At 41.7% G+C, this 17,621-nt stretch overlaps 2 protein-coding genes across 3 annotated transcripts in view; one reads left to right on the plus strand and one right to left on the minus strand.

Moving 5' to 3' along the window:
• FBN1 (fibrillin 1) overlaps nucleotides 1–17,621 on the minus strand; it is a 711,751-nt gene that overhangs the window by 389,727 nt on the left and 304,403 nt on the right. The window lies entirely within an intron of this gene.
• DUT (deoxyuridine triphosphatase) lies at nucleotides 763–12,887 on the plus strand. 2 transcript variants are annotated; one of them, XM_049613588.1, is made up of 7 exons: nucleotides 763–865; nucleotides 1,824–1,959; nucleotides 4,405–4,496; nucleotides 6,151–6,195; nucleotides 12,065–12,139; nucleotides 12,276–12,346; nucleotides 12,766–12,887. In XM_049613588.1, the coding sequence occupies exons 1-7, from the start codon at nucleotides 841–843 to the stop codon at nucleotides 12,820–12,822; spliced, it is 501 nt and encodes a 166-aa protein (XP_049469545.1). In that variant the 5' UTR covers nucleotides 763–840; the 3' UTR covers nucleotides 12,823–12,887. The 2 variants fall into 2 exon arrangements, with proteins under 2 accessions (XP_049469545.1, XP_049469544.1); XM_049613587.1 differs by lacking the exon at nucleotides 763–865 and adding an exon at nucleotides 924–1,323.

A 17,621-nucleotide genomic window follows, 5' to 3' on the forward strand; every position in this document is an offset into this window, starting at 1 on the left:
GGAAACACATGAAACATTAACTAAGGACGGGTGTGTCTAGACTCCCAGGCAGTAAGTCTGATGGGTCTAGAAACGGTTAGAAAGCCACTGTGGCCAGAAGCACCAGAGGTGAGCAGGATGATGGCTCTAGATGAGGTTAGAGAAGTAGCAGGACCCATATCATGTTGCTATAGATATCAGTTTGGGGAGTCTTTAAGTGGTAGATGTTTAAAGGCAAGAGAAGAGAGTGTAGAGTATAATCCATAACGTCATCTGGAGGAATTCCAACATTTAAATGGAACCAGTAAGAGACTGCAGAGGTGGGGCCAATAAGGAAAGGCACAGCAGGTAAGTCTGGAAACTTCCTCAACAATACCCTAACGTTTCTGTCATTTTTCTAAAACTGACCTATTGTTTGCGTTTATCTTGACAAGGTGCATTTCATTTTAGTTTTCAGATTTTTGCATCAGTTCTGGAAATAACTAGAGATATTTATATCCTAGAAAAGTCAATTTACAATTATCTAGAAAGTTATTTCCTCATCCCCATTGTAAATTATTCCAGGGTAGCCCAGGATCTTCGTTCGAATCCCAGGCACTGGGGTCCCCCCTCTGTGTTTCTGTGGGGTCATATGAAACAGTGCTAGGATTTCAACTGAGTTATCCTTGGGATCATCCTGAGATGCTTGCCCCCGCCCCCTTGAAGGGTAAACAACACGCCATGCACTGTGGGTACTGTAAGGAATGGAACACGCTGCCTGGCCTACGGCCTGGGACGTAGCACTGAGCTCAGCGACCGTCATCCGCATGGTGGTGCGGTTCCGTTACTTTGGGGACCCCTGAGATTAGAACCTGTGGTGCCATGGCCGCGGGGGGCGCCGCCCCAGGTAACTCAACTGCGCGCAGGGCCCAGGCCCCGAGCCTCGCGGATAGCCTTGGAAAACAGACACCACAAAAAAGATGAGGGTCCAAGGAGGCAGGCGGAGACCTCGTTCCCGGGGGCCCAGAGCCTGCGCCAGCCCAAGGGCGGTCCATGCGCCGCCTCCTTGCGCTCTTCGTCAGACGGCGGCGGCGGTTACTGCTTCCGAGGTCATTTTACCCGGACGTATCTTTAGGGTGCAGACCCGGAGAGCGCCTGCGGGAGCGGGCCAGCCAACCAGCGCCCAAACTTCGGGGCAAATGACTCCCGTCTGCCCTCGCCCGGCTCTCGGCTACCATTTCTTTCCGTGTTTGCTCCGCTCAGTGTTTAAAGACGCGCGCAGCGCAGCGCCGAGAGCAGAGGCCGCGGGGCCGCCCCGGCCGCTGTCCAGCACTCGCAGCCTGAGTCGGGGCTGCCGCGGCGCCAGTAATGTCGGGGCCCAGACTGACAGGACACCCCTTGCAGGGAGTGGGGAGGCTGGGAGCCCGGCCGCCCCTCCCCAGGGCCGCCCAGGTTGGGGGAGGAGGAGGAGGAGGAGCAGGAGGAGGAGGGAGATGAGGAGACCAGCGGGCGGGCCCCGAGCAAGCCGCGGTGGTCTGAGCGGTGTGGGAGCCTGAGCAGCCCCTAGGGAAATGCTTCCTTCCTGTTGTGTGTGCGGGAAGCCACCGAGGCCGTCCCCGCGCAGGTTGGACCCGTGCGCTGAGTTGGAAAAGCTTGAAAAGGCGCAGTAGTTTCCCAAATCCTCTTTCCAAGAAGGGTTTAAATCTCGCCTCCCCTCTCAGCCAGAACTGTGGGCTCGTCCGGGGGTCGGTGGGCGGGGCGAGGAGTTGTTGGCGGGAGATTTAAATTTTTGGCGGCTGGACTCATTCTGAGTCCACTCGTTCCCTCTTTTCTCTCGTTCTGCTCTGCCATGCCTTGCTCTGAAGCGACACCCACCATCTCCCCCAGCAAGCGGGCTCGGCCTGCGGAGGACGCCATGCGGCTCCGCTTTGTCCGGCTCTCGGAGCACGCCACCGCCCCGAGCAAGGGGTCCGCGCGGGCCGCGGGCTACGACCTGTACAGGTGAGTGGGGATTTCCCGCCGCCTTCTGCTCGTGGCATCCCTACCCCACGCAGAGAAGGTGCAGGCCTGGAGTTGCAGAGTTCTCAGGTTAGCTTATATTCTTGCCATCTGCTGCTACAGCTTGAAACTTTCACTTAACAGATTACAAAAACAAACTCCTTTTGCATTTATGTAGGATTTCAGTCTTTTTTTTTTTTTTTTTTTTTTTTTACTGTTGAAAATGTTAGTTTTCTTCTTTAGCATAAATTCAATAAGGATTTGGGATAAGCATGCAGAATGGTAACTACATGTAAATGTCCACCAAGGCATTATTTGTTTTGCAACATTTATTTTACCCTTTCCAGGTGGAAGGTAGAAATGAATAAGGCCCACCTTGGCCTTTAAGGAGTGGCCTGAGGGTGATGCAGTGGGCAACAGGAAGAGGGAAGCTAAGGTGGAAGTATAGGTGCTGAGTATGAAAATACATGAGGAGGATTCTTGAACGATGCTTCTGCCTTAAAGGATTTGTAAAATTTTTCTGTATGTCCATATTTAAGTTCTGCCCAAGGACTGGGAATGTCAAAAGGGTACAAATCAGAAAAGCAGTGGGAATGTCAGTAATACTACCTACCACCCTTTGCTTTGTTCAGCACCTTTTCCCTCTACTAAAGCCTTTACATGTGGGCACTTTCATTGAATCCTCCGGGCACTACTGAAGTAGATAAGTGTTACTTTTTTACAGATGAGGGAGTTTGTGAAGAGCTGAACTGATTGCTCAAGGGCTTGAATGTAATAAAATTTTTGACCCTTAATTCAGTGCTTTTTTCCCTTGACTACTGTGCCCAGTTCTTAGGACCATTAAGGTAGGTGAAAAGTGATACTGGGGGTTATGGGGGTTATGGGTGTTTAATACAGGACTAAATCCTTGGGATTTACTTTAAAGCATGCCGGGTAATTCTAATGTGAGAACTACTGGTCTCAGTCATAAGCACAGGAGGAGGGGAGAAAGGAGTGTGTGACGAAAGAAAAAGGAAAGTGAGGTATAGACTGTTAGAGCTGAAAGGGATGTGGTCAGTCCCTTAGTTTTCGTGGCTAAACGTGGACTGATGTAGTTTGCATCATGTCTGGGCACTGTTGTGAGTCAAATGAGAGATGTTGATTTAAGATACTTTAACATCCTCCTAATGAATAGAGATGACTGTATACTGAGATAGACATGGAAATAACTTCCCTCTTTAATAAATTAGGGCTTAACTATGGAAAGAGGAAATTCCAATGAAAGAAGTGAAAATGTTAATACTGCTTTACTAGTTTTCACTAAGGTCTCCAAAGTAACTTAACAGTTCTGCTCATTGTAAAATCTCTTAAATTTCTATCAAGAAGGGGGCTACAGTAAGAGCAATAGTAGCAGCATTTGATGGGTGGATCTTAGAATATTGGGTTCTCAGCAGTGTCCTTCTCCAGGGCCTATTGACAGTGATCAGCTCTGTCCCCACCTGTGAGGTTCAAGGCTTCAGCTTGGTAAGCTTGGTTAACTACCAAGGCTAGCAATACAGATGCAACACAGCTTTTTTTTTTAAGTTTGTTTATTTATTTATTTTTAAATGTTTTTTTTTATTTTTGAGACAGAGAGAGACAGAGCATGAACGGGGGAGGAGCAGAGAGAGAGAGGGAGACACAGAATCTGAAGCAGGCTCCAGGCTCTGATCTGTCAGCACAGAGCCCGACGTGGGGCTCGAACTCACGGACCATGAGATAGTGACCTGAGCCGAAGTCGGATGCTTAACCGACTGAGCCACCCAGGCGTCCCTGTTTATTTAGTTTTGAGAGAGAGAGAGAGCGCGAGTGCTCAAGCATGATTGGGGGGGGGGGGGCAGGAAGGTGCAGAGAGAGAGAGAGGGAGAGAGAGAACCCCAAGCAGGCCCTAAGCTGTCAGCTCAGAGCCTGATGTGGAGCTCGAACTCAGGAACTGTGAGATCATGACCCAAGCTGAAATCAAGAGTTCAATGCTTAACTGACTGAGCCACGTGAACACCCCTATCTTCCTCTTTTTATATCGCATTAGTGAAGCATACAACTTTTAAAAGTGTGCCTTTCCACCCCCTCCTGCTAATACGTATTTCAGTTTCCCAGCAAAATTTTGTTCAGGGGAGAACAAAATTACATGTTGATACCTCTTAAACCAAAATATTTGCCAGAATGACTATATCTAAAGGTAGCACAATTTTCATGATGGACTAAAAGAGAATATCTACCACTATCTTCTTCATAAGCTTTTTTTTATATGAACTGGAAACTTCGAGTACTGAACTCTTAGACTGGTTACTGAAATGTAAGATTGCATGAATTTTGTGATTATTTTATGAAATATATTTAAAGCAATTCTGTATACTTAGTCACAAGGAAGAGCGTATAGAAACACTTTTATGAATAAATACTGGTTACTTTCTTTCATTATTTTCCTAGTGCCTATGATTATACAGTACCACCTATGGAAAAAGTCCTTGTGAAAACGGACATTCAGATAGCTCTTCCTTCTGGGTGCTATGGAAGAGTAGGTAAGTGATTTAAGACATGGGTAACTATTTGTCAAGCTCTTCCTTTATGATCCGTTCCTTTATCTTAGTTCCATTTAGGGTATAAGTGAGGGAATGGATACTGTTTGGCATGTGTCCTAAAATAGAAGTGCCAACTATGATGGCAAGTGCAGCCGTTTGGAAACTTTAGATTTCATGTAATTATCTGCTTTTTGCCTCCCTCTTTTTCTGATTCCTTGAGCTTTTAGGAATTGGCCCAGGAGTGGCCCACACATTGGTCCAGGAGTGTGTTCTCTCAGCTCCTCAATGAGAAACTGAAAATACAGGTGATTTTTAACTGGAGCTCCCCCACCAAGGATCAGATTGTATATGAGGTCACATGTGAAGACGGTAATGAGAATGGCTAATATTTGTTACGTAAGGAAAGAGGCAGGCTGGGGTTAATGGCACATGGCATTATAAGGCTAAGTAAAACTTCTGGCTTCTCCTCACTCCAGAGTCTGTCAGACCATTTATTTAGCCTTTTCCCCCTTTGGGTGTCCTCCCATGGGGTGTCTTACTGTCAAGAGATACCCTTCAAGGCACTAGAGGGTATGCCTTATAGCAGGAGGAGCTATGACAAAATGGAAAGCAAATCACCCGTCACTGGAGAGTTCAAAACTTTCTTCAAGAGTAACTTAACTTCAGAGTAAACCTAAAGGCACAAATGGAACTGTGGTGGGGAAGGGGCTGGACTACCACCATCTTGTTAGCCATGAGTGTGAGAACTGCTAATACTTCCGCCTTTAAAAGAATCACGAGATGGGTTCTTTTTTCATCTCCTTTTGGAAGTATTTGACTGCATTTTGAGAATATTTGTGGTGGGGAGAGGGGAGATCAGGGAGATGGAATGAAATAAAAGGAAAAGCAGGAAGAGGCAGCATTTATTGACAAAGTGCCTGATTGAAGTATTCTGGAACAGAAAACTAGAAGCTAGAATAATTAACGATAGGCCTGTTGCTCAAGTCAGCAAGTATAAGGTATAATGTTAGCTTTTCATGTTTTCATTTTAAGAATAAAAAGCATAGTGGGAATGAGTTTTTAAGGTTTGTTTTTTTGACAGTTTGCTTGACTGATACCAGGCCTTTTCTCTTCCTCTGGTTCATTTGTTTATACAGATGGGTCGTTTGGCATTTGCATCATGAGTGGGATTCCCAAGTTCTAGGCTAGGCTTTGCCACTGGTTGGTTAAGTTGATGCCTATTTCACCCCGCCCCCTCCTTTGCCCTCTTCCCATCTCTACTGCTATATGCCCAGACCTCCCATCTGAAAACAAGTCTCCTTCCTCAGTCCTGTGTCCCTGCCAGCCACAGTCCTCCCTTTGTGGCCAGACTTCTTAAAAGAGTCGCCTTGGCTTGCTCACCTCTCAGTCTACCCCAGCAGCCCAAGGCTTCACTGCCACACCTTCTCCACATCCTCCATGGCCCCAAGTCCTGTGGGAGTGGTTTAAGCAGCTTTTGAATTAAACTGTGTCAGGTTTCTCTACACTCTTTCCTCCTTTAACACAGTATAATAAATATATTCTTTAATCCAGGACCACCTGCTAAAGTTAAGATGTAGATGTTCTAGGGGAGGAGAGTGACATGCCTTAAAGTAGCCAACTTCTCCTTTTCTTTGTTTTTCTTTTTCTTTTTTAGCTCCCCGTTCTGGCTTGGCTGCGAAACACTTCATAGATGTAGGAGGTAATGTGTTTACGTTTTCCTTCTGTAAATATGTGTATGTATTCACTTTGCCTTTGCTTAAGAGGTAGTAATCAAAAGACAGGTCTTATTTTTATCTTCAACAATAGGAAATGATTTTTGTTGTGTTTTGCCTTTTTAGAAATTTCCGTCTCTCATATTATGAGGTAGTTTCAAGTATTATTTGATTATATCTAATTTTAAATGATCAGTATGTGAAATACATGTTATTTTACTAATAGGCTAACTAGACATTATCTGATGGATAGGATTTTTGCCTTGGCTTAGTGATAATCTGCATTTAGTCCAAAAATGACTCCATTCTTAGAAGAAAGTTAGTTTTAGAAAGGTAGGAAAAGCTTTTATGTCATTTTAAAGCAATTATGTTTTGCTTAAATAATTAAAAAATTACTTAAGCAGTAATTACTAAATTCTTTAAGCAAGGGGCGCCTGGGTGGCTCAGTTGGTTAAGCATCTGACTTGGGACATGACCTTGCAGTTCAAGAGTTCCAGCCCCACATAGGGCTCTCTGCTGTCAGCACAGAGCCCACTTTGGATTCTCTGTCTTTCCCTCTCTGCCCCTTCTCTGCTTGTACACACATACTCTCTCTCTGTCTCTCAAAAATAAATAAATACTTAAAAAAATTTAAAAAAAGAAGGAAATTCTTTAAGCCAAAGTTATAGAAAATGCAGGTCAATCTTGTAAGAAATTTTTTAACCTGCATGAGAGAACCATCCCTGTTTGGCAAAATATAAAAAGAAAATCTTTCCCTGAGTGAGAAGAGAAAACTTCTCACTATGCTTCCCTTTCTATGTTTCTTGTCAAACAAGTCCTCAGTGGCTCTGATTTCCCTTACAATCAAGCCTTACTCAGGTCTCCCAAAGCCAACAACTTCATCATGGAGCCCCTTTCATGAAGAGCCCCCAGTCTGTGCTGTCCTCTTGCTGTAGGTTCCCTAACCACCCCTCACTGTAGGGAAATTCTGACCTTTGTTCTGACTTTAATTCCCATCATTATGAGCCGAGTGCTTCACCTAACTAGACGTCTTCTCCCTCCAAGAAGTGGATATGCCTCATTCTCTAAACACCTCCATTTTTACAAAGCTACTTTTTAACAGATGAAGAACTGTCTCAGAGATGAGTCCAAGTTGACATGTTGAACACTGGAATCTTCATCCATGGTTCTAATCCTTTAATCCGTCTGTTCTTTTCTTTTTTTTTTTTGCGCCTCTAAGCAATTTGAGAGAGGGAGAAAGTACATGGGGAGCTGGGGCAAGGGAGAAGCAGAAAAAGAATCTTAAGCAGGCTCCATGCCACCCTCCACCTCCATGGCCCTGAGGTCACTACCTGAGACTTGAGCCAAAATCAGGAGTGGGACACTCCACTGGGTGGACACTCCACTGGGTGACTGAACCACCCAGGCGCCCCTACAGTCCCTCTGTTCTTTACACTGCAATTCAATGCTGGGTTTCACCTCACCCCATCCCTGCACCAACCAAGCACTATGCTAAATAAAGTCACTGTTACCTGCACTGCAGGCCTTAAGTAGGGAATGAGTACTGTCCCTGGGCCGTCTCTCTTTCTGCCCTTGGTGTCACTAGGTGGTGCTGTGAGGCAAGACAGAATCCTCAAAGTAGTCCTTTCTTAGCGACTGAAAAGGAGCCAAGTTTGGCACAGACAGCAAGAATGGACAGCCCACTCGGGTTGAGAATTGCCTGGACTCAGTTATGCTTGCTTTCCAAAAATACTTTTATAACATCAAGTATGGTAATTGAGGACTATAACTTTAGGATGTAAAAGATTGGATATATTTTTAAAGAAATTTCAAAGGGTTGTGAAAGGAACATGGGCTTTGGAGTAACAACTTGATTTGGGTCCCAGCTTTGTCATTAACTGGCTAGTTATTACTTTTCTGAGCCTCAGTTTCCTCTTCCATAAAATGAAAATTAGTGTGCCTGCCTCAGAAGGATGGGAGGATTAAAGGAGAATACATGTAAAGCATCTAACACTGCTTGGCACGTATTAGATCCCAGAAGCTATATTTCTTGTCCCTTAGAGAATTCACGGATTTCTTTTTTTAAATGGGGCAGCTATTTTTTTTCTTTCTGACTTTGTTACTCATTTTTGCTGTTTAAAACAACCTCCTGAAAAAAAATTCATGTAAAAGAAACGGAAAGTTAGTTTGCCTGGTGGTTGGTGTGGTATTATTCCTAAAATCACATTGTGGTGTGTTCTTGGATGCAGAGTGTCTTAAAAATGTCTCTTAGGCACAGGTTTATCATCGTTGGCCACCACTTTTGTTTCAAAAGAGAGATGTTGTTAGAAATCCCAGGCTGTAAATAAGGGTCAAAGGGAAAAGTTGAGTATGCAGGATTCTGTTCAGAATCCACATCTGGTAGGTGTGGGTAGTTTTCACTAAAGGTTTCCAACAAATGACATGCCAAAGTCTTGACACAGTAAAACTTTTGCCTGAAGTCAGTTAATTACCCTGCCAGTTCCAATGTATGATTTTTCCAGTGATAACTTCAAAATACTTTTTGCTTTCTCATGAAGAGAAATATCCCTGATGCTTATGTTCCTTATGTAGAAAAAGAATGTCTTGGGTTTTTCTTGAAGGTCAAATTGTCTTTGAGTAATACCTAAACTTGGAACTATTGGATTTTTCGTACTATTAGCATTCATGCTAAAAAACAAAAAAGTATTAATTGAGGGCACTTTTTTTTCCTGCCATACATTTTAATTGACTTCAAACGACTTCATTTCTTTTAGTGAGTTAAAGGGCTTTTCACATTTTTGTGTGCCAAGCATAAAACCTTGGTAGATATCTGGCTTTGCAGAATTCAAGACATTCAACCATATGAGTCTGATTTGGACTACTTTATAGATATATGGCAAAGGCCTTTACAAAAAGGGAGTGTTTTTGTATGGTAGAAGATACCAGAAAGTAAAAACAAATGCTTGCAGGACACAGGAAAAAGAATTTAAATGCCCAAACAAATAAGGAAAAAAATCGTAAACAAAATATAGAAGAGGACATACATATGTGCAACAAATATGCAGAGAAAAAAATTCTAGCCTCACTAGTCATCAGGAAAATGCACAGTAAAGCCAGGAGATACTGTTTTTCACTCATCACATTGGCCAGAATTTTTTTTTTTTTTTTAAGATTGTTGCCATCTGGTACTACCAAGGACTTTGGAAATGGGCATTCTTAAATATTGCTGATAGAAGTTTGAATTGCTACACCTTTTTCACAAAGTTATCCAGAAATATCCACTAAAATTTAAAGTGTACACACCCTTTGATCAGGAAAGTGCTTTTTGGAAACTTTTTGATGAGATTGAAAATCACGAATACACAAGGACATCTGTAAAGGACTGCTTTGTATATTATAGCAAAAATGCAAAGGCAACCTGAGTGATAGCATGTAAGAGAATAGTTACACAGGGATAATGGTACTGTATTTCCATATCTCGGATTTAAAAAGAATGACTAAGGGGTGCTCAGTCTGGGTGGCTCAGCTGGGTGGCTGAGTCTGTTGAACGTCTGATTTCGGCTCAGGTCATGATCTTATGGTTCGTGGGTTCGGGCCCCACGTCGGGCTCTATGCTGACAGCTCAGAGTCTGGAACCTGCTTCGGATTCTGTGTCTCCCTCTCTCTCTGCTCCTCCCCTGCTCACAATCTGTCTCTCTCTCTCAAAAATAAATAAAGATTAAAAAATTTTTTTCAAGAACAACTAAGATTCCTATTTATATATTAATTGCAAAGGATGTCTGATATTTTAAGTGGAAAAAAGAAAGTAATACGTAGAATCTCTTACTGTAACATTGGCTCCCTGAAGGAGGGTAGAGGAACATTATTAGCTTTTACTTTCTATGTACGTGTACTATTTGGGTAATGTAAAATTTTTCTTATAAAGTAGAAACCAAGAGTTCAGAAATTGGTCCACATTGTCTTCCTTGAACCCTTTCTAGATAAGTGAGCACTAGACTGCACTTCAGATCTCCAACTTGGAGATTACATGGCCTTCTGGAGTCATCTGTTCCAGCATGGAACAGCATGGTCTCTGCAGGGGTTTCTACACTGAATCTGATCCACGTTGTTCTCTACAGCCAGAACTTTCCGCATATTAATAATATAGAAAACAGCTGGTCCCATCTTTCTGTCAATTCTTTCAGTACATATTAAGGACTAATTTAATGGTCAGGTGGCAGTGGGGAAAGAAGACAGGCTTCAGTATTCTTTGAATTGGTCTTTGAATTTGTTTCTGTACAACTAGAAAAGAATAGACTGTTTCTTCAGTCTAGACATGATATGAACCACTTCTGCTGCCTTTCTGCTACTTTCATACTCACTCTTCCCACTGTTAAAAATTTACTTTAATTCAAACTCTTAAAAGTGTTGTGTCAGGAACTTTTAAGAATGCTTAAATTCACTTTCATTCATAAAACACAGGGATTCATTTAAACTTCAACGGTAATCCACTGGAAAAATCTGAGTAGTTTTCCCCGTTCTGGAACTTTTTTAAAAATTTTCTTCCCACCCCCCCCCCCCCCTTTGAGAAAATTGAAAGGGAATGCTTAACCTTGTTCTTAAAAAAATTTTTTTTTTCAGTTTACTTTCAAATAATTATGAGTCTGGCCAACCAGTATTAATACCCATTGAGGTACATTCCTGGTTTTTTTTCCTTTGAGGATTTTGTTTGTTTGTTTATTTAGGAGGAGGGTGTTACTAGTAGTTAGGATTTAATTAGGATCACATGAATCCTATCATTTTCCAAACAGAGGGGAAAGAATGAACATATATAAAAGGAAATTGGCGGGGGGTGGGGTGGGAGGGTGGGTAGAGGTAAGAGGAAGAGAAGTGACTTCTAAAAGGTAGGGGATTTTATTTTGGGGTAAAGAAAACAGTCCCCAAAATTGATTGTGGTGATGGTTGCACAATTCTGAATACACTGAAAACCGTTGAGTTGTGAATTCTGTCTTAATATTAAAAGAGGAAATGGGAAGTCCTGGTGCACCTGTATTATCTGTGCTTGTGTTTATGGAAATGTTTTAAATTCTTGACCCAAACTGAAATGCTAACAAGCTTGAGAAATGTACCTCTCTGGGCCAAGGCAGGGCCCTGATGCAAGTTTCTCTCCTGCAAAGATTTGCTGTCCTCGTGTTTATAATCTCAAACAGATACTGATGACACATGGTTTCACATAAAAGTGTACTTGTTATTAAGCTTATGTGCTAATGTCTTCTGAGAGATCATGCACTAAGAAAGGATGGTAGCTCACATTAAAAGGAAAGGAAGAATATGAACTGAAAGGTTCAGCTCCATTTTTATTGCAAAAATGACTGTTCTGATATTTGCTAGACTGCCACTTAACAGTGTGTCAGCCTTGACTTCTTCCACAGCAGATCTTCCGGCTTCTTGACATTTTTTATTTATGACTCAATCACATTTCAATCTGGATATTAGTGGGAAGCTGCTACCAGGAGAAGCCTTTGCAACCCAATCATTATTTTCTCCTAGTCTTTTTAGCAGGCGTGCAGCAGAAGAACAGTGTTTTTGGAGTGAGCAATTTAGGATGACCTATCTGAGATGCTAAGTCCCTATTCCCAGTTTAGAATAGGAAACGGTCACCACTTGTAAGGGTGACAGGTTGGAAAATCAGGGCTGTTTTATGAATTCTATGTATTTGCATTTTAGTAATATCATTTTTTAGTTTTGAGACTTTACATAGTTCCAGAGCAAGAGTCACTTACCCATTTGCAAGGCTAAAGACCTCACAGCTGCAGAAAAGTGATTTTGAGGTCATCGTACGCCCTCAGTGTTTTGGTAGCATAAAAACCATGCTAATGCTGTTTTTCTTTTCCTTAGCTGGCGTCATAGATGAAGATTATAGAGGAAATGTGGGTGTTGTACTATTTAATTTTGGCAAAGAAAAGTTTGAAGGTACGTTAACTACATACAATCACATGAATGTGAGTTTTCAGAGTTAGGAGTGTCTAAATAACACATGCTTACTCCTCTAAGGCAAGATAGAATGTGTCAATAAAATATCAGTAATAAACTCTTTCTTCTTTTGAAGTCAAAAAGGGTGATCGAATTGCACAGCTCATTTGTGAACGGATTTTTTATCCAGAAATAGAAGAAGTTCAGGTAAGTGTCATAAAAGCCGAGTTGGGAATAACTGATGTACCGTCTTCAGTGAAGGGAAAACTACAATTTCAAGCATTTCATATGCTATTTGAAACTAAATAATAGCACATACAGTAGTCCTATTTTAAGCAAAATTAAAATCGTAGAATTTCTTGAAATGCTTTTCGTGGCTGTTCTGTAGCATTACTTTGGATAATACATCATTTAAATATACTCTAAAATTCTATTTCTCTAGCTATTTTGAAAATTTCCCAATATTTTATTTATGGAGCTTTTTTAAAATTTAATTTTCTTTCTGTAATCTCCTTTTTGAAAGGATGATACAGCTGGAATAAAAAATTTTTACAGATTAGGAGCTAGAGAGAACCGAAAGAGGGTCTGAAATTAACCACCTGAACACCACCTTTATGTCTTTTCAGGTTTTGGATGACACTGAAAGGGGTTCAGGAGGTTTTGGTTCTACTGGGAAGAATTAAAACTTATGCCAAGAATAGAAAATGAGAAAACATACTTTTCTTAAAAATAAAGAGTCTTTGCTTAAGGTGTTTTGGTGTTTTATACTTTTGTAAACTTATTAGTGTTACCTACTAAAACTGGTTGTCTTAGGATTAATTAAGGAAAAGATACCTCAGTTGGGGTCACAAAGGAACTCACTTGCTTGTGTTTTTATACATTTGAATGTTGTATAAATCTGTGTGGTGACCTAATACAAAGTGTTTCTTTTTTTTAATGGAATGTATATCAATTACAGATCCAACACTCCCTGTATTATTTAATTCACTAAATGCTGCTTCTCAGCTTATTAAATTGCTTTGTAAATCATAAGTAATACCTTTCATTCCATAAATTTGACTTCTTTCACAGATACAAATTATCGCACAAAGTGAACTAAAAAGATAATAAGAAGTTGAAGTTACTCCTTGTCCATCCCTTCTCTCCATTGCTCTCAAAAGTGATTTTGATCTTAAGATTCTTTGTGACATTGGGAAGAAGAGAATCCTCAGGTTATTTTTTAGTTTTATTTTTAATCATCCTATCATCCTTTTGGTAGGCCCCGGTTGGCTGGATAGAACTATGTTTGTGAAAGGAGATGCAACCTGGGGATTTCCAGTTGGTTCATCTTCCTGATTTCATTCCATCAAATAAATTGTACAAGTTGTGTACTCTTCTCTCACTGTGATAGGGTATAGCCAAGAAAATAGGCAATTTAATAGGGAAAAAGTAGAGTAATGGTGTGTGTTTAGGCCATTGGGTTTGCCCATCCCAAGTACTTTTGAGTTAATACGAGTAAGCAGTATTTCATCACAGGTAGGGGGCTGATTCTGTGGATTTGCTTGATTTAACATCATTTGCAACCTTGAAGGCGTGCACTGTATTGCCTGCACTGTATTGCCCAGGCTTCTTTGCACAAGGGCTGTCGGGGTCACTTCAGCTTTGCTGGTCAGATGCACTAGTGGGAAGCTCGTGAGACGTCATTTTGTGAGTGTGGGTCATGTAGATGGAGTGCTTCTGGAGCTGGCAGCTTCTCCGCGACCCGTTCTTGGAAGCACAGGCTGGAGTGTGTGTCTTCCGTCCTTCCAGTGATTCTTTAGACCATTTCGTAATCTGTAATGTAGTATTTTCCATCTATGGGTCACAATTCACTAGTGAGTCATGAAATCAACTCCTCTAATGCATTTTTAAAAATTAAATAGAGAAACAGCAGAGGACAACACATGTCAACTGGGTAAATATTGTGAACATTGTTTGAATTACATATTCATATGTTCATGTGTATACTGGATCATGATATAAATTATTTCTGCAGTCAATAAAATTTAAATAAATCCCATTCTGCTAAACTAGTGGATTCTGTCCTCTGAACACTGACCAATACGTAGTAACAGTTGAGTAAGAACAAATGGTATGATGTGACTGCCAAGAGATTCGGTCTTAGTTACACTGTTAATGTTAGTTCCCACTTACTGAAAATTCAGTGTATTAAGCACTTTTAGAAACTGCTTGTTTTTTTGTTTTTTTTTTTTTTCCTCATGGCATACCTGTGGGAGAGTAGATAAAACACTTAAAAAAATGTTTTTTAAAGTTTACTTATTTTTGAGAGAGAGTGTGTTTGTGAGCAGGAGGGGCAGAGAGAGAGGCAGATACAGAATCCAAAGCAGGCCCCAGGCTCTGAGCTGTCACCACAGAGCCCAATATGGGGCTCACACCCACAAACCGTGAGATCATGATCTGAGCCAAAGTCAGATGCTTAACCAACTGAGCTACCCAGGCACACCGAGAAAACATTCTTTATAGATGACAGATATAGGCACAGAGATGTTTAGTAGCTTGCTTAACATTTCAGCTGAAAGACCACGCTTAAAACTCAGGTCCTATGGCTTTGAAGCCCATCTGTGCAACCTTCAGTCTTGCAAGTGGTAGACAGAATACAGAATGGAAGAGATGGTGAATGAAAGTCCTCTAGTGTATTCATTCCTGGTGTCTTTCCATCTGGGCACCAGACTTATGGAAAGTTGTTTACATCTGAATCTACTCTGAAAGTTAGAGACTTGGAACCGTGTTCATGAGGGATAAATGGAAGATCTCCGGGGTGGGATGTTGTTTGTAGAAAAAGTGTGTGTTGGGGTGGGAGAATGTGGGAGGAGGAGTGGCTATAGAAGGTCTCTAGTGGTATGACAGATCTTAGATGTTAAAGACTCAGAAAGGGAACTAATTAGGTTTGTCATATGTGACCTGATCGACTGGAACTAGGTAGGATCAGTGCATTTAATCTATAGCAGATGGGAGCTGTGAGATAAGAGAAAATACATATTGGTCTCTGCCCCCGATTCCTGGCATGTAGTTCCTAAACTGTTGTCATTTCCTAAGTGATAAGAGCACTAGGTGCATCTCTTGTTCTAATATTGGTCATTGATTCCGGTTGCTCACACAGAGCTCCTGAAACCCTTGTAATCTACTGGGTGATGACTGTCTTGTTCAAATGAAGTGACTCTGGGTGGCTTCCTGGATTGCTCCTGGGTGGAGGCTGGTCACTAAAAAGACCAAGTCATGGTGAGAAGTTTAGAACTTTTAGTCCTGACCCCTATCTCTTGAGAGGGGAGGAAGGGCTAAAAATGGAGTTAATGATGGATCATGCCTAAATAATGAAGCCCCCATAAAATCCCAAAAATAGGAGATTGGGAGAGTTTCTGGGTTGGTGCACACTGGAGGTGCTGGGAGAGTGGCACACCTGGAGAGGGTGTAGAAGCTCTGTGACCCCACACACGTTGCCCTACTCACCTCTTCCATCTGGATCTTTTACCATATCATTTAATAAACTGGTGAACCAAGGTGTGTCCCTCAATTCTGTGAGATGTCTAGGAAATTGAACTGAAGGAGGGGGGGTCCCTGGAACCTCTAATCTATAGCCATTTGGTGAGCAGCAGAGGTGACAACCTTAGCTTGTAACTGGCAATCTGAAGTGTGTATTGGGGGCGGGGGGCATTCTTGTGGAACTGAGCCCTTAACCTGTGAGATCTGACCCTCTCTGGGTAGCTAGTGTCAGAGCTGAGTTAAATTGTAGGACACCCTGTTGGTATTACAAAGAATTGCTTGGTGTAGGGAGAAGCCTCTGCACAACTAGTGACAAGAAGTGAAGTGTTTTAGTTGAGTAGTAAAGAAGACAAACAGGGAAGAAACGAGGGCAGACCCGGTTTTTTCCTACATAGGAAGGAAACAAGCTGAGTTTTTTCTTTACAGTGGCATAAGGGCAGACTCATGGAACTTCCCTAAGACAGCAAATTTAATGAAAAAGCAAAGAATATGCCATGTGAAAAGCCATATCCTACCAGTCAGTTGGGTTGGGCTCACTGGAGACAAATATTCTGTGTTATATATGCAGAGTTCGCATATTTTATACCATTTTTACTTTGTTTTATGTGAAATATAACATTTAGAAAAGTGTATAAAACAAAAGTGTACAGTATAATGAATAACTACAACATAGAACACCCAAATGGTGGTCTGAAAAAAAGCACTGTGCTGGTTCTTGAGCTCAGTATCAGTTTGGTTTTATCCCAACCACGTGGATTTAGTTGGTAGGAAAAGGAAAACAAAAGGGTCCATTTATAAGGGCCAGTTCTTCCCCTCCCAGCAGAAAGGAAACCAAAGGTTTTTACTGGTGGCCAAAGAGAAGCATCATTTTCACATGTAGGACTGCACCTTGTGATTTTTAGATTAACTACAAGTTGACTAATAATTACCATACTATCAGTTTAGTAACTTCTCAGGCAGAGACCAGGTAGTTTTCTTCTCCCTTGACAGGTCTTTCTCACTCACTAATGATGCCCACTATCCACTCCTGTCCTTGGTACTTTATACATCAGAAGAGAAATAATCAGAGAGACTCCTACAAACATCTGATGCTCCGTTAGTTAAATTACCATGGTGGCCAGTTGCAATGGAAGCCACAAGCTAGTACTTAAGCAAATGGCTTCGGTGGATAGGGAGGCCAAGGCCCAAGATTTGGATTTCAGAGCACTTTCCCTACACAGTACTTCCTGCTACAGGACCCTCTTCATCCCACCCAGAAGGAGATACCAAATGATTATTAACTCATGCTCATTTTCCATCTTATCAATGGAGGAATGATGGAAGGCTAGAGGGCTAACATATAGGCACCTGGAGTTTTGTAAAGTGTATATATCAGAGTTTGAGGTTAGTGGACCTCAGATATGTTGGCTTAGTTACATGAGTAGTGAGTCCAAGTTGTTATTTAGAGCATTCTCAGTAGAGCTTCCGGAAGCATCTTGCTTTAACCATTCACTTTAACCAAGTCACTCTTGGCTCTATTTCTCATTTCTCTACTTTTCCCCACATCTTCAACTCCAATAGTGATCCCTGTTAGGAGAGTACTAATAGTTTATACTTCACTCTGCTCCCCAACTTCTTGTCTCTATTGATAACCTCTACCGCATGCCCTTAACGTAGCAGTAATAGACTGTCGATCATGTGAACCGCAGATTACAGAGAATGATAGAAGCCATGGGCCAATGTTCAATGATAATATTAGTAGTAATATTTATAGATTCAGAGCATCCTTAAATATAGAAAGAGCTTACATGCAAAACCCATGCTAAGAGGCATGTAATCATTCTTTTTTTTTAAGTTTATTTTGAGAGAGAGCAAGCAGGAGTGGAAGGTGGAGACAGAGACAGAGGGAGAGAGGGAGAATCCCAAGCAGGCTCCACACTGTCAGTGCAGAACCTGATGCAGGGCTCAATCCCAAGAACCAAGA

This window comes from Panthera uncia, assembly GCF_023721935.1.
Source record: "Panthera uncia isolate 11264 chromosome B3 unlocalized genomic scaffold, Puncia_PCG_1.0 HiC_scaffold_1, whole genome shotgun sequence".
NCBI lineage: Eukaryota > Metazoa > Chordata > Mammalia > Carnivora > Felidae > Panthera > Panthera uncia.

Excerpts from the sequence above, each read along its gene's own strand:
- DUT (XM_049613587.1), top strand. The coding sequence starts at position 939 with ATGAGGGTCCAAGGAGGCAGGCGGAGACCTCGTTCCCGGGGGCCCAGA. Across the intron at positions 1,324-1,823 it reads TCGGGGCTGCCGCGGCGCCA|CGACACCCACCATCTCCCCC; the intron begins GTAATGTCGGGG and ends CTTGCTCTGAAG. Across the intron at positions 6,196-12,064 it reads ACACTTCATAGATGTAGGAG|CTGGCGTCATAGATGAAGAT; the intron begins GTAATGTGTTTA and ends TCTTTTCCTTAG.